The sequence below is a fragment of the Microcaecilia unicolor genome, chromosome 5, assembly GCF_901765095.1.
Source record: "Microcaecilia unicolor chromosome 5, aMicUni1.1, whole genome shotgun sequence".
Classification (NCBI taxonomy): domain Eukaryota; kingdom Metazoa; phylum Chordata; class Amphibia; order Gymnophiona; family Siphonopidae; genus Microcaecilia; species Microcaecilia unicolor.
The window spans coordinates 2,298,962-2,314,596 of record NC_044035.1 but is presented as its reverse complement, the minus strand read 5'-3'; the positions used below and the strand labels follow the sequence as shown (position 1 = coordinate 2,314,596).

At 48.3% G+C, this 15,635-nt stretch overlaps 1 protein-coding gene across 1 annotated transcript in view; it reads left to right on the top strand.

Annotated features, from left to right (window-relative positions):
- Positions 1-15,635, top strand: part of LOC115471111 (cleavage stimulation factor subunit 2-like) — a 44,951-nt gene that overhangs the window by 12,040 nt on the left and 17,276 nt on the right. The window contains exons 3-6 of the mRNA XM_030204796.1: positions 1,634-1,692; positions 8,242-8,312; positions 8,693-8,843; positions 13,373-13,424. Coding sequence (XP_030060656.1) covers positions 1,634-1,692; positions 8,242-8,312; positions 8,693-8,843; positions 13,373-13,424 — 333 coding nt within the window. The remainder of the gene's footprint in view (positions 1-1,633; positions 1,693-8,241; positions 8,313-8,692; positions 8,844-13,372; positions 13,425-15,635) is intronic.

Here is a 15,635-nt window from a genome sequence, read left to right as displayed (position 1 = left end):
CCCCCCCCCCCATTCTCCCTTCCTGAGAACATGGTCCCATCTTATTTTTTAGGTTTCAAGCATTTGTATACAGGCACTTCAAATTGTGTTTTTTCCTTTGATCTACAAGCTGCTTTGAGGTTGACCACACACACATTCTAGTTTAAAAGCTGCTCTGTCTCCTTTTTAAAAGTTAGCACTAGAAGCCTGGTTCCATCCCAGTTAAGGTGGAGCCCATCCTTTCGGAACAGTCTCCCCCTTTCCCAGAAGGTTGCCCAGTTCTTAATAAATCTAAATTCCTTATCCCTGCACCATCATCTGAACCACGCATTGAGACTTCGGAGCTCTACCTGACATTTGGGTCCTGCACATGGAACGGGGAGCATCTCTGTAAATGCTACCCTGGAGATTCTGGACATTGTCTACCTAAGAGCCTAAATTTGGCTTCCAGAACCTCCCTATCACATTTTCCTATGTCATTGGTACTCACATGTACCAAGACAGCTGGCTCCTCCCCAGTACTATCTAAAATCCTATCTAGGTGACGTGAGGTTCGCCATCTTCACACCAGGCAGGCAAGTGACCATGCGATCCTTACGTCCACCAGCCACCCAGCTATCTACATGCACAGGGGCTGCCAGACTGGAGGTGGGACTTATCTACAACATCCCTGTAGGTCTCCTTTATGTACCTCTCTGTCTCCCTCAGCTCCACCAAGTCTGCTACTCAAGCCTCAAGAGGACGGACTCGTTCTCTGAGAGCTAGGAGCTCTTTGCATCGGGCACACACATATGACATCTCACCAACTGGGAGATAATCATACATGTGACACTCAATGCAAAAGACTGGATAGCACCCCTCTCGCTGCTGGACTGCTGACTCCATCTTAGTATTTTTTAGATTTTCAATAATTTAAAACTTGCTAAGTTACTAGGGATATTAGTCTAATATAAAAAAAAGTATTTACCTTATGTAGTATGTTGTATGATTTATTTAGTGTTTTTTCTTAGAAAGTAATGAAATGTAATTAAAACTCTGTAAGAGCACTCCTCCCTTGTTATCCTAATTAGAATAACTGACTATAAATGGTTGTACTATGGGTGGGTGGGATTGAAGACTAAACTAGGTCTTCAGGCTATCTGTTAATGCTGTGGTACAAAGTTCAAGTTTTAAAACTAGGGAGAAAAGGGTACGGAGACTAGTTGATAAAGTTTGCTTTTTTATATTTTTATTCTGCTTGTCAATAATGTACAAATTCCACCTTTAAACTCCATTCTTTAAGTTGCAAAAGCACAGAGCAAAGTAATAATTCTTAGCAGAGAAACTTCTCACCTGGAGGACTATTTTCTCAAGCTTGTGTAGTGGATCAACGTGTAAATTTCACTCTGCATTTTCCAGGAAATGACATTTGTGCCAGAAATAAACACATTGGAGCTAATTCTGCAGCAGTGAAACACTTCTTCCCAGGCCAATGTTTGGTCGGGTTGGGTGATGAGTTGAGGTTCCTGGGTCAGTGTTGGCCGATATTATCTTTCCCAGTGATCTGCTTTCTGTCACCTGCTCTGAAGCTGTTTCTCTCCCCACCTGTCTTATCAATGCATTTCTTGGATTTTGAGATGTAATTTTAATTCTAAATCCATTTCCTTTTTCCTAGAATGGAGAAGACCTCATCTGGAGCTCTATGCCGGTAACCTCCCCAACAACATCAGCATAGTAGGTGTTGGTTTTTTTGTTTTTTTTTAAATTTTCCAACTGCTTTTCAGCCTTTCCTCAGTTCTTTTCTTTTATTCAGATCATTCATCACTGTCTGGTGCTCCTTTTGTAAATTACTAGCTCTCTGAGGGCAAGCATCTGTCTGTTACTTTCAGTCTTTATCAGCTCCTACATTCTCCATCCATCTTTCCATCTTCCTCCCCCCCCCCCCCCCCCCCCCAATTCATCTGTCCCTCTTACTCCTCTCATTCTCCACTTCACCTTCATTATGGTAAAGATAATTATTCCATTGTACAGAGATAGTTGGTGAGGTCTTGCCTGGAATTTTGCGTCCCTTTCTGGAATCAGCATTTCTAGAAGGATGTAGACAGGATCAAATGAAGGCTACCAAAACGGTGGGGGATTTGCACCAGAAGCTCTGAGATTTCAGCAGCTAATTATGTCTGCCCTAGAGAAGAGGATTGAAAGGAGCTGGAAGGGAAAGGATAGAAACATTCAAAGGTTACTAAATACACAAGAAGCAAGCCTTGTTTGCATAGCAAGAAAGTTACAGAACAAGGATTTCATGCTCTGAGGAAGTAGACTTGAGAGCAATTTCAGGATGTCTGGAATGCCCTCCCAGAATAAATGACTTATCCATATAGTTCAGATTAAATGCATAACTTCCATATCATCAAGCTGATCAATCCATAGACTGGTGGGTTGTGTCCATCTACCAGCAGGTGGAGATAGAGAGCAAACTTTTGCCTCCCTATATGTGGTCATGTGCTGCCGGAAACTCCCCAGTATGTTCTCTATCTCAGCAGGTGGTGGTCACACACAGCAGCAGCTCTGGCTAGGCCTCCAAGCCTAATTTTTAGGTTTTGTTGAGTGCCTGGGGTTGAGGGCTCTTTTGAGCAAGTGCAAACCTGGTGGTGCCAGGTCCCTCCTTTTCTCCCCCCTCCCGCTGGCTCCGTTTAAAAAAAAAAAAAAAAAAAAAATTTTTAAACGTCCTTAAAGGCGTTTATTTTCGACGTTTATTTAAACGTTCATTGCAGCTACTCACTGGGACACCAGTTCGTTACAGCTCGGAGCGGACAGCAGGTAATTTTTACCTTTTTATAGCGGGCAGGGGGTTCCCCGATTCTTCTCCTCGTGGCATATGGCGTCGGAGGGCGAGGGCGTAAAGGGTCGCTCCCCGGATCGCTTGAGCGCTTCTAGAGGGGATGCGGGGGTCTTACAGCCTGATTCGCCCTTGTTGGGTGACAGTTTCGTGACCGATGAATGTCCCGGTCCTTCCTCCGGCGTGGCGGTTTTTCCCGCCATAAACGCCCATCCCCCGCTCCTCGCCTCCGCCATCTTGGCCGGCCACGCGGCTCGGACGGCTTCTTCGTGGGCCGCCCTTGAGGTTGGAGACATTAATGCCATGAACGCCCTTAATTTGGGCGACGGCACAAAGCGGCTAAAGTTAAGCGCCGTTCTTCCCGCGCGGCTCCTTCGCGGAGTGTCGCGCCGGACGCCATTTTGGATGCGCAGCATGTCTCTCCCCCGCTCTTGCGAGCGCCGGTTGAGGGTGCGTCTAGGGCTGTTGCCCAGGCTGTGGAAGTGCACAGTCTGGGGGGTTTCTCCCCCGAGTTTGTTTTGCTGCTGCATCTGGCTTTCCTCATGCAAAACGCTGCCCCTGCTCCCTCGTCTGGTAAAGAGGTTGAGGTTCCCAGAGGTAAACGCCCTCGGGTTGATTCCCAGGCCTTGGAGGACTTTGTCTCCTCCGATGTAGATGAGGGCAGCGTGTCTGAGGTCTCCCAACGGTCCTTTGCGGATTCCTTGGAGGAGACGGATCCCCGCTCGGATGGAGCGGATGACCCCTCTGCAGCGGCTCTTTAGCTCAGAGGATTTGCTCAACCTGTTAGTGCAGGCCATGGGCATTTTGAAGATTTCCTCTCCGGAGGACGTCTCTCCCTCAGCCCCTGTTGGCTCTGCCATTATGCTGGGGACGAAGCGCCCGCCTAGAACCTTCCACATGCATGATGCCATGCTCTCCTTAATTTCGGCTCAATGGGATGTCCCGGAAGCGAGCCTTAAAATGGCTAGGGCTATGTCCCGCCGCTATCCTTTGCCTGAAGGTGAACGTGAGGCCTTTCTGTGGCCTACCGTGGATTCTTTAATCACTGCGGTGACTAAGAAAACGGCGTTACCAGTGGAAGGTGGCACGGCCCTAAAGGATGCCCAAGACAGAGGATTGGAGGCGGCCTTAAGGTCGTCCTTTGAGGCGGCTGCTTTAAGTTTGCAGGCCTCAGTTTGCGGCTCCTATGTGGCCAGGGCGTGCCTGACTATGGTGCAGCGGGCTTCCCCCTCGGATCATTCCTTGAGGGCTGTTTGGCCGGCCCTGGAATCGGGCTTAGCCTATTTGGCAGACTTGCTGTATGATGTCTTGAGAGCCTCAGCTAAAGGCATGGCTCAGACAATCTCTGCGCGGCGGTGGCTTTGGCTGAAACATTGGTCTGCTGACCATGCCTCTAAATCCCGCCTGGCTAGATTGCCTTTTAAAGGCAAGCTGCTCTTTGGGGTCGAGCTGGACAAAATCGTGACCGATCTCGGCACGTCTAAGGGCAAGAAATTACCAGAGGTCAGGGCTCGGGCTAGTACTCGCTCTGGTACCTCCAGAGGACGGTTGCAGGAAGCCCGTCGGTACCGCCTGGGCAGGTCGGGCTCCTCTGCCCTCTCTTCCTTCAAGAGGAACTTCTCCCCCAAGCAGCATTCCTTTCGCAGAGACCGCCGTCCCGGAGGTGCTCCCTCCGGTCCTCCCCCAGGGTCTCGTACCCAATGACGGGGCCTTGGTCCACGCCTCAGTGCAGATTGGAGGACGGCTGTCCTCGTTTATGGGCGAGTGGACCACAATAACTTCAGACGCTTGAGTGCTGGAAGTCATCAGAGACGGCTACAAGCTAGAGTTCTGCCGACCCTTAAAAGACGGGTTTGTACTCTCTCCCTGCAAGTCTCCGGTCAAAGCTGTGGCAGTGCAGCAGACCTTGGACAATCTGTTCCGCCTGGGGGCGGTCGTTCCGATGCCAGAGAATCAGCCTGGCAAGGGACGTTACTCCTTTTTCTTTGTGATTCCAAAGAAAGGAGGTTCTGTACGGCCTATCCTCGACCTCAAGGGGTCCATTGGGCCTTGAAAGTTCGGCACTTTCGCATGGAGACCCTCCGCTCTGTTATAGCGGCAGTGAAGGCAGGAGAGTTCCTGGCATCCTTGGACTTCAAGGACGCGTACTTGCATATTCCCATCTGGCCTCCTCATCAACGCTTTTTGCGTTTTGCAGTACTGGCCGACACTTCCAGTTCAGAGCCCTCCCGTTCGGGTTGGCTACTGCTCCGCGGACCTTTTCCAAAGTAATGGTGGTCATCGCGGCCTTCCTGTGGAAGGAAGGAGTTCAAGTCCATTCTTATCTGGACGACTGATTGATCCAAGCCCCTCTTATGCAGAGTGCGGCAAAGCTGTGAACCGGGTGGTTGCTCTTTCGAGCTCCCTGAGGTGGATCATCAACTGGGAGAAAAGCCAGCTGCGCCCGACTCAGTCCCTGGAGCATCTGGGAGTTCGATTCGACACCCAAGTGGGCAGAGTGTTCCTGCCAGACAATTGGATTGTCAAGCTTCAGGCTCAGGTGGACTAGTTCCTAGTAGCCTCTCCTATTCGGACTTGGGACTATGTGCAGCTGTTGGGCTCTATGTCGGCCACGATGGATGTAGTGCCCTGGGCCAGGGCTCATATGAGACCACTTCGACAATCTCTGCTGCTGCGCTGGACTCCGATGTCGGAGGATTATGCTGTGCGCCTTCCCTTGGACCCAGCAGTGCGCAAGGCGCTGAGCTGGTGGACGCAGACAGACAAGTTGTCTGCAGGAATGCCTCTGGTGATCCCGGAGTGGATTGTCGTCACGACGGACGCCTCTTTGTCGGGCTGGGGAGCCCACTTCTTGGGAAGGACAGCGCAGGGGCTCTGGTCTCCTGCAGAGGCAAAGTGGTCTATCAACCTCCTGGAACTCAGAGCCATTCGGTTGGCGTTTTTGGAGTTCATCCCGGTACTGGCGTTGAAGCCAGTACGGGCCCTGTTGGACAATGCCACGGCTGTGGTCTATGTCAACCGCCAGGGAGGTACCAAGAGCGCCCCTCTAGCCAAGGCAGCCATGAATCTATGCCAGTGGGCGGTAGCGAGCCTGGAGCAGCTGTCAGCAGCCCACATTGCCGGAGTCATGAATGTCAAGGCGGACTTCTCAGTCGCCATACCTTGGATCCCGGAGAGTGGCAGTTATCGGTTCAGGCGTTCTTGGATATCACGAAGCGCTGGGGCCAGCCGAGCCTAGATCAATTGGCGTCATCGGCCAGTTGCCAAGTGCCGCGCTTTTTCAGCAGAGGACGGGACCCTCGATCTCTGGGAGTAGATGCTCTCCTCTAACAGTGGCCAACACAAGAGCTTCTCTATGTGTTCCCGCCCTGGCCCATGTTGGGCAGGGTGCTAGACCGATTGGCAAAGCATCCGGGCCGGATAATCCTGGTGGGGCTGCCAGTGGAGCAGGGTCTGTTACATCAGGGTCCCGTGGTGATGGAGGATCCCTCCCCCTTTGGGCTTACGGCCTGGCTATTGAGCGGCAGCGTCTGAGGAAGAAGGACTTCTCAGACAAGGTCATCGCCACTATGCTGAGAGCGAGGAAGCGCTCTACTTTTACTGCTTACGCCAGGGTTTGGCGTACCTTTGCAGCGTGGCGAAGCAGGCTCATTTTCTTCATTCACTGCTCCAATTTCTTCAGTGTTGGCATTCCTGCAAGAAGGTCTGGAGAAAGGCCTGTCGCTCAGTTCCCTTTAAATCCAGGTAGCGGCCCTGGCTTGCTTCAGGGGCCGCCTGAAGGGTGCTTCCCTGGCTTCGTAGCCAGATGTGGTGCGTTTTCTCAAGGGAGTTAAGCACCTGCGCCCTCCTCTGCACTCAATGGTGCCTGCGTGGAATTTTAACCTGGTGCTCAGAGCATTACAGAAGCCGCCTTTTGAACCCTTGTTGAGGGCATCTCTGAAAGACCTGACGTTGAAAGCAGTCTTTTTGGTGGCTATCACTTCAGCCAGAAGAGTTTCCGAGCTCCAGGCACTCTCATGTCGAGAGTCTTTTCTGCAGTTCACTGAGGCAGGAGTGACTATTCGCACAGTGCCTTCCTTCCTGCCCAAGATTGTTTCTCGCTTCCATGTGAATCAGCAGCTCTGTCTCCCTTCCTTTCGTAGGGAGGACTACCCAGAGGAGTACTCTGCTCTTAAATATCTGGATGTGAGACGAGTCATCATCAGATACTTGGAAGTGACCAATGATTTCCGGAAATCGGATCATCTGTTTGTCCTGTTGGCAGGTCCTCGTAAGGGTCTGCAGGCTGCTAAGCCTCCAGTGGCAAGATGGGTCAAGGAAGTCATTGCCGCGGCTTATGTGGCCGCGGGGAAGGTGCCGCCTATCCAGCTGAAGGCTCACTCCACTAGAGCTCAGGCGGCCTCGATGGCAGAGGCCGGGTCCGTCTCCTTGGAAGAGATATGCAAGGCGGCAACTTGGGCATCGGCCCATACATTCTCCAAGCATTACCGCTTGACTGTGGCGGCACGGGCGGAGGCCCGGTGTGGAGCTTCAGTGTTGAGTTCAGGGATTCCTATGTCCCGCCCTGGGTGAGTACTGCTTCGGTACATCCCACCAGTCTATGGATTGATCAGCTTGATGATATGGAAGGTAAAATTATGTATAATCATACCTGATAATTTTCTTTCCATTAATCATAGCTGATCAATCCATAGCCCCGCCCAGATATCTGTATGGTTTCTATTCTGGTTGCATTTCAGGTTCAAGTTTAGTCTTCAGTTACTTCAGGAAGACTTCGGGTTTAAGTTTTTTCACTTGGATTCTTCAAGAGTTGAGACGAGTTTGTGTTACAGTGAGCTGCTGCATTCCTCTCCCCTCCGTTTCACGGGGCTGGATTGAGACATAAATTCTGCCGGCACTCCCTCCCGCTTCGTGCGGTTGTAGGGCAGTTTTGTACCCCTCCCGCTTCGGCGGTGCTAGGGTCAGTCAGCTCCTCCCGCGGTTGCGGTTGCAGGATAAGCCAGATCCCCCCGCATCGGCGGGTGTGGTGTCCCTCCCCCGCTCCACGGGGATGAGCTGGACGGATTCCCCTCCCCCACTTGTGTGGGGATGAGCTGGGTTAATTCCCCTCCCCCACTTGTGTGGGGATGAGCTGGGTTAATTCCCCTCCCCCGTTTCGGCGGTGGTGAGCTGGGCAGAGTGTCCTTTTGTGGGTGTAATTCTCTAAGTGCTGAGTCCTGCAGATGGAGCTTTGATATCGACATACTGAGGAGTTTCCGGCAGCACATGACCACATATAGGGAGGCAAAAGTTTGCTCTCTATCTCCACCTGCTGGTAGATGGACACAACCCACCAGTCTATGGATTGATCAGCTATGATTAATGGAAAGAAAATTATCAGGTATGATTATACATAATTTTACCTTGTCATGTATGCAACCTTAATTTTGTTACTTTCTGGGTTTCAGAAGCAGCTTAAAAACCTGTTCTCCAAATATAAGCCAAAGCATATCCATAAAGTGCAGAATGAAAGAAAATGGTAAGGAATGAGTTTGTACAGGATCATGGAGCCCCACCCCATGTCAGTCTATCTCTGTCAACCCTAGCCTGTCTCACCTAACTCCATCCCTGTGTTACTCCACCCTTCTCAGTGTCAGTATACCCCAGCTCTATTTCAGGCTGCCTTACCCTGTTCTTACTTTGGCTTGACTTTTCTCACCCTGGCCTACTAGATCATTCTGTCTTGACTCGCAGGACTCTTTCCTTGTCTTAATAAGTCTCATTAGTTAAGTAGTCTCGCTGAGTATCTTCTGTCTCATTCTGTCACCTGTGCAATTCTCTGTGATGCCTGGCCCTCACTGTCTTGCTCAAGCCTTCTTCTCCTACATCCTTATGTTCTTTCGTTATTCCTTTATCCAGCTATGCCTTCATTGATTTTGAGGATTCAGAAACATTGCAGCTGGCTATAAAGCAGCTAAACAACAGGATATATGAGGGCCGACGTTTAGTGGCGCGCGTGTCACATCGAAACAGGAAAGAGGAGATATCCTGGAAGAACACAAAAACTGAGGTGAGATGTAGAGGAAATGTAGAGGTTTTGAGTTGGAGAGAGGGGGCAGGAGAGAAGTGAACATAAATAGGAAAGATCCTGTCAGCTGTTCAGTGGTGTTCAGGGAATTTTGAGGGAGCCTATTCTAACCTATGGGTGGCTTGCACTGTGTCCAAATTATATCCTCTTCTGCCGTCTGATTAGAGCAATTTGATCTGCCTAAGGTGGATGCCCTTATTACAGCAGTTACTATATGTACCACTATCCCTGATGAAGGCGGCACTGCATTAAAGGATATGCATGACCGCAAGCTTGAGGCTTCCTTTAAGCTTCCCTTTCAACTAGCTGCGTTAAATTCTCAGGCAGCAATTTCTTCTTCTTTTGTAGCCAGGGCTTCTTTATCGTGGATTCAACAATTTGTCAACGTTGGACTCACCTCCAGACTTTCTCCCTACCCTATTTATGTCTTATTTGTCAGATGTTCTTTGTGATATTCTTTTGAGTGTCAGCTAAGGGTATGGCCTTGTCAGCTAAGGGTATGGCCATTTCGGCACGACACTGCCCATGGTTGAGGCATTGGGCCGCTGATATGGCATCGAAATCTCATTTGGTGAAGTTGCCGTTTCGGGGAAACTACTGTTTGGTGCGGATTTGGTGAAGATTGTTAAAGACCTGGGAGATTCCAAGGTCCAGCAGTTACTTCAGGATAAGCCTAAGCCTCATCTCCAGGCAGCTAAGCCTCATTTTCAAGAAGCGTGGAGATATAGACTAGGGAAGGCTAGTGCTTCCATTCAAAAACCTTGCTTTCCTCAGACTCATTCTTCCTTTCAAGGAGGCCCTTTTCTGCTTCCTGAAGAACCTCTCCCTCTTCACAACCCTCGCAGTGATGGGGGTCAAGGTTCACTCCTTGTATGTAGACTTAGGTGGGCATCTTTCCCGCTTCACAAGGAGTGGACCACCATTACTGCAGACCAATGGGTCATCTATATTATTCTCTATGGCTACAAGCTAGAATTTTCAAAGCCACTCGCAGATCTTTTCATGCTGTTCTGTTTTGACAGCTCTGCAAAGAATCAGGCAGTGCTAACTACCTTAGCCTCTTCAAGGCGACTGGGGGCCATTCAGCCCATTCCACAGGCAGAGAGTGGCATGTGTTGATATTCCATATTCCATCTATTTTGTCGTTCCAAAGAAAGAAGACTCTCTTTGCCCGGTTCTGGATCTCAGAGGGGTGAACAAGTCTCTGAGTGCTGTACTTCCACATGGAGACTCTTCGCTCTGTCATAGCCTCGGTCCAGCCAGGCAAATTTCTCACCTCATTGGACCTCAAGGAGGCTTATTTTCATATCCCAATTTGGCCTCCTTACAGGAAATTTCTCCAGTTTGTGGTCCTGTGAGATCATTTTCAATTCAAGGCCATGCCTTTTGGCTTCGCCACTGCACCTCGCACATTTTCAAAAGTTATGGGGGTGGTGACAGCCTTTCTTCAGCAGCAAAGGAACCAGGTACACCCATACCTGGATGATTGACTAATTCAGGTGCCTTCTTATCAAGAGAAGAGAAGAAGGCGCCTTCTTTCTGTGCTGGGATAGGTGGTGAATTACAGCAAGAGTCATCTCAGACCCTGAAGTTTCTGGGAGTGTGCTTCAGTACCCTGAAGGGGAAGGTTTTCCTGCTTTAGTGTCATCAAATTCTTAAACAGCAAATTCTTAGGCTTCTGTTTCTTCTCTGCCCACAGACGTGGGATTATGCTCAGGTTCTTGGTTCTGTGGCGGCAACTTTGGATATTCTGCCTTGGTGAAGTTCCACATGCGGCCCCTACAGTCATCCTTGTTGAGCCGGTGGTCTCCGGTCTCAGGGACTTACGACCAGCTGGTGCTGTGGATGCCTCAAGCCAGACGGAGTCTGACTTGGTGGCTTCTGCCTTCACACGGGGGTTGCCCTTACTGACTTCCAGTTGGTGTGTTCTCACCTCTGATGCCAGCCTCTTCGGATGGGGAGCCCATTATGTCCACCACTCTACACAGGGCCACTGGTCGAGAGTGGAGGCTTCCTGGTCCATCAACAGATTGGAACTTTGAGCTGTCCGGAAAGCTGTACTAGCCTTTGCGCCTCTTCTTTGCAGGTGGCCAGCGTGCATGCTCTCAAACAATGTCACATCTGTGCCTTACATCAACAGAGAAAGAGGAGCAAAGAGTCTATCTCTAGCCTAGGAGGCGCGTCTTCTTGTTCAATGGTTAGAATTGAACATTTCAATGATTTCAGCGTCTCCACATAGTGGGTTCACTGAACTCGCAAGCAGATTTTCTCAGTAGTCTCTGAACCTGGGGTAATGGCAACTGTTAAAGACTGCATATCGCCTCATTTCCACACATTGGGGCCTTCCGTTTCTGGACCTCATGGCATTCAGAATCAGTGCAAAAGTACACAGATTCTACAGCCGCTTCAGGGAGAAAGACTCCATAGGAATAGATGCACTGGTACAGCCTTGGCCGTGCACAGCCTCTTTAATGTGTTTCCTCCGTGGCCTCTTGTGGGAAGGACATTGCACAGGATTGCACGTCATCCCGGAAAGGCCATTCTTGTAGCTCTGGACTGGCCCAAATGTCCTTGGTATGCTGACCTCATCCGTCTTCAAATCGCTTCTCGGGTGACTCTTCCTCCACAGATGGGCTTATTGCACCAAGGTCCAGTACTTATGGAGGATCCCTCCCACTGTGGTCTTACAGCCTGGCTTTTAAGCGGGCATTGATTGAGGAAGAAGGGTTATACGGATCATGTTACTACCTTGCTGCAAACCTGAAAGCAGTCCACTTCTTCTTATGCTAGAGTCTGGAGAACTTTTGAGAGCTGGTCTGCACAGAATGGTATTTCTCTATTTCGTGCTTGTCTCAAATTTTATCCTTCAGGAGGGATTAAAAAAAAAAGCTTGGCTCTCAATTTGCTCAAGGTTCAGGTGGCAGCATTGGTGTATCATAGAGGCAAGATAGAGAGTGCCTCATTGGCTGCTCACCCTGATATAGTGCGATTCCTCAAGGGAACTGCTCATCTGCATTCCTCTCTCAATATTTGTCCTCAGTGGAGTCTTCAAGTGGTTCTTAAGGCTCTTCCGGCGGCCCCCTGTGAGCCTCTTCGTTTGGCAACTATCAAAGATCTTACTTTAAAGACAGTATTTCTATTTGCCATTTTGTCAGGATATATGAGGTTCAGAGCTTCAAGCTCTCTTGCAGGGATCCCTGTGTTTCTGACTCAGGAGTTTCCATATGGACATTTCCGTCCTTTTTGCCAAAGATTATATCTCCTTTTCATGTCAATCAGACTGTATTTCTTCCTCCTTTTTCCATGGAGGTCTATTCTGCAGAATACGCTTCCCTGCGACTGTTGCATGTGAAGCGCATCCTTATGCACAATCTTACCACTACCAGTGATTTCAGGTGGTCTGATCATCTTTTTGTTCTCTTTGCTGGACTCCGGAAGGGTTTGCAGGCCTCCAAAGCAACAGTGGCTCGATGGCTTAAGGAGGCTATTTCTACGGCTTACATTCTGAGGGTTGGATCTGCTCCCATGCAGATCGTGACTCATTCTACCAGGTGTTTGGTGACTTCTTTGGCAGAGTGTAGCGCAATTTCATTGGCAGAGATCTGTCGGTCAGCGACATGGTCTTCTTATTCCTTTGTTAAGCATTGCTAAGCATTGTTAAGGATTGCTTTTGTACATCCCATTTGTCTGGACTGATCCTTAGGACGTAATGGAAGGAAAAATTAGTTAGTTACCTGATAATTTTCTTTCCTTTATCCTCAAAGGATCAGTCCAGAGCCCATACTTTTGTGATGGTTTCTATGTAGTTTCAGGTGTTTGTATTGTTCTGGTTCCGTTATTTCTAAGGCACAAGTTTTGCCCTTCATTTCATAGTTCTTTTTATATCTAGAGGCTGGAGATTTCTCTCTGGATGTCACTCTTTCACTGCTTTGTTATTGAATATTGGCTTGGTTGCTAAGCTCCGGAGTTTGAGGCACAGCTCATTAGAGTTCTCTAACTCCACCTGCTGGCGGGTGATCACAACCCATTTGTCTGGACTCATTCTTTGGGACTAAAGGAAAGAAAATTATCAGGTAATTAACTAATTTTTCCATAGGTGATAGCAGATAAAGACCTATATGTTCCAGTCTGCCCAAGAAGATAAACTAATTTCGTAAGGTATGATGTGATAACAAATGTATACCTGATCTAGATGTGCCCATGCCATTTTCAGGACATAGACCGTAGAAGTCTGTCTGGCACCATCTTTGTTCTAAAACTTCTGAAGTTGTCATCGAAGCCCTTGAAAAGCTCCATTCCATTCCATTTTTAGTGGTCTAGATGTATATGCTTGTGTGTAAAGATATATGCGTGTGCACTTAGATTTAAAGGACTTCTCTTGCTTTTGAGAACAAGATTTTTATATTAACGATCTTGTCTGGTCCTGTTGCTGCCTTCGCTGCAGGTTCAGATGCAGTTGGGATTGTCCTCTGCTCTCAGCTCTATCATGACCTGTGCCTTTTTTCTTTCAGCAGTCTGAGGATGTCACCAAAGACTCCAAAGAGCTATTTGACAGTTCAACCAGTGAGTATCAGAGACCCAGAAAAAGCAGTTTCAATAAACAGGAAAATGCCTAAGTTATTTTTTATGTTTTGCTCTTCTATACTGCCTCATCCAAAGAAGGTTCAAAGAGCTTCACTGCTGTGCTGTAAATGAAAACCCTCGGGAGCAGTTTACAATTTACAGAAAGATTAAAATGTATTAAATCTAAAACAAAAACTGAATAGTAAAACATAGCGCAGCTGGTAAAACCAGGAAACAAAAGTCATAGTAAAGAACAGCATAACAAATATAAATAAATATATGCCTGCATTGTGTGAGCTTGTCTCCTCCTCTTCCATCTCTCCATTGGTGTCCTGTTGAACGGCGCATACGTTTTAAAGTAATTACTACTACTGCTTATCATTTCTATAGTGCTACTAGACGTAGGCAGCGCTGTACACTTGAATATGAAGAGACAGTCCCTGCTCGACAGATCTTACAATTAATCAGGACAGACAAACAGGACAAATAGAGATAAGGGAATTACTAAGGTAGGAATGAAAAGACAGACTTTGGTACTGTACCTGCTGTACACCATTTTGGGTGAATCTCTTCATAAAGGCGGTTGTTAAATCCCAATAAATAAATAAACAAGTGAATAGGGTTTAGGAGTTACAAGCAGCGTCAAAAAGGTGGGCTTTAAACCTAGGTTTGAAGATGGCTAGAGATGGAGCTTGATGCACTGACTCAGGAAGTTTATTCCAAGCATATGGTGTAGCAAGATAAAAGGAACGGAGTCTGGAGTTGGCAGTGGAGGAGAACAGTACAGCTAAGAGAGATTTACCTAATGAACAGAGTTCCCAGGGAGGAGTATAGGGAGAGAGATAAGAGTGGGGAGGTACTGAGGAGCTGCAGAGTGAATGCACTTGTAAGTCAGTAAGAGGAGTTTGAACTGTATGCGGAAATGGATAGGGAGTCAGTGAAGTGACTTGAAGAGAGGGTTAATATGAGCATAGCGACACTGGCAGAATATGTCATGCAGCAAAATTTTGAACAGATTGAAGGTGAGAGAGATGGCTTAGTGGGTGGCCCTATCTGACCGACCGTTCACTTGTCTATTAGATTGTAAGCTCTTTGAGCAGGGACTGTCTCTCTTTGTTAAATCGTACAGCGCTGCATAACCCTAGTAGCGCTCTAGAAATGTTAAGTAGTAGTAGTGGCCTGTGAGAAGCAAGTTGCAATAGTCCTAAGAGAGAGAGTGTGGATAAGGGTTCTGGTAGGGTGTTCAGAAAGGAAAAGACTGACCAAGATGGCGTCGTAAGCGGTCGCGTCTACTGAGCTCTGAGAGGAAATCCTATTTTTTGTTCTTTTTAAAGTACTAATTACCTTCTCTATGCCTAAAAGGAAGGGGAAAACCAAGGGAGGTTTCTCCTCAACCTCTGTTACTCCTTCTTTGAGACAGGCACAGATCACGGCTTTCGTGACCACGATTAACACCAGGGATGTTCCATTAGCCGGAGAGGAGCCCCGGCGTGGAGAGTGAAATTTCACTCAGTCCGCGAAGTCCAACTAGGAGGGAGGCGGTGGCAGGAAGTCGACCAGGAGAGCAGCGCGACAAACCGTCGGAAGTAACAGCGGAGAATCGCGTGGAGGAGAATCTTCCTCGTTCTTTGACACTGCCCCAGCCAGGGGCTACAGCCCGGACTATTGACCCTCTGATTGCCACCGGGGAAGTAGGAGAAAGGAGAACCTGCCTCAGAGAAGAAATCTGTCGCGATACCAAAACAAATTCAAACGCTGTAAGGATAGACTCTCTTCAGTCTCAAATTAGTCTTCAGGAATCTAATATTTTAAAAATTTGAGACGTCCTTAACCCAAGTAAAAGAATTGGAGACTAAATTGCTGATATAGCACAACGAAAATTGGAGAATTTGGAAAATGGGGCAAGAGCTTTAAACTTGAGACTTTTGAATTTTCCATCTACTACTAATACTACTACTACTTAACATTTCTAGAGCGATACTAGGGTTACGCAGCGCTGTACAAATTAATAAATAAGGACGGTCCCTGCTCAGAAGAGCTTACAATCTAAAGGGCGAAATGTCAAGTTGGGTAGTCTAGATTTCCTGAGTAGAGGTGTTGTGATTAGGTGCCGAAAGCGACATTGAAGAGGTGAGTTTTGAGCAATGATTTGAAGATGGGTAGGGAGGGGGCCTGGCGTATGGGCTCAGGGAGTTTGTTCCAAGCATAGGG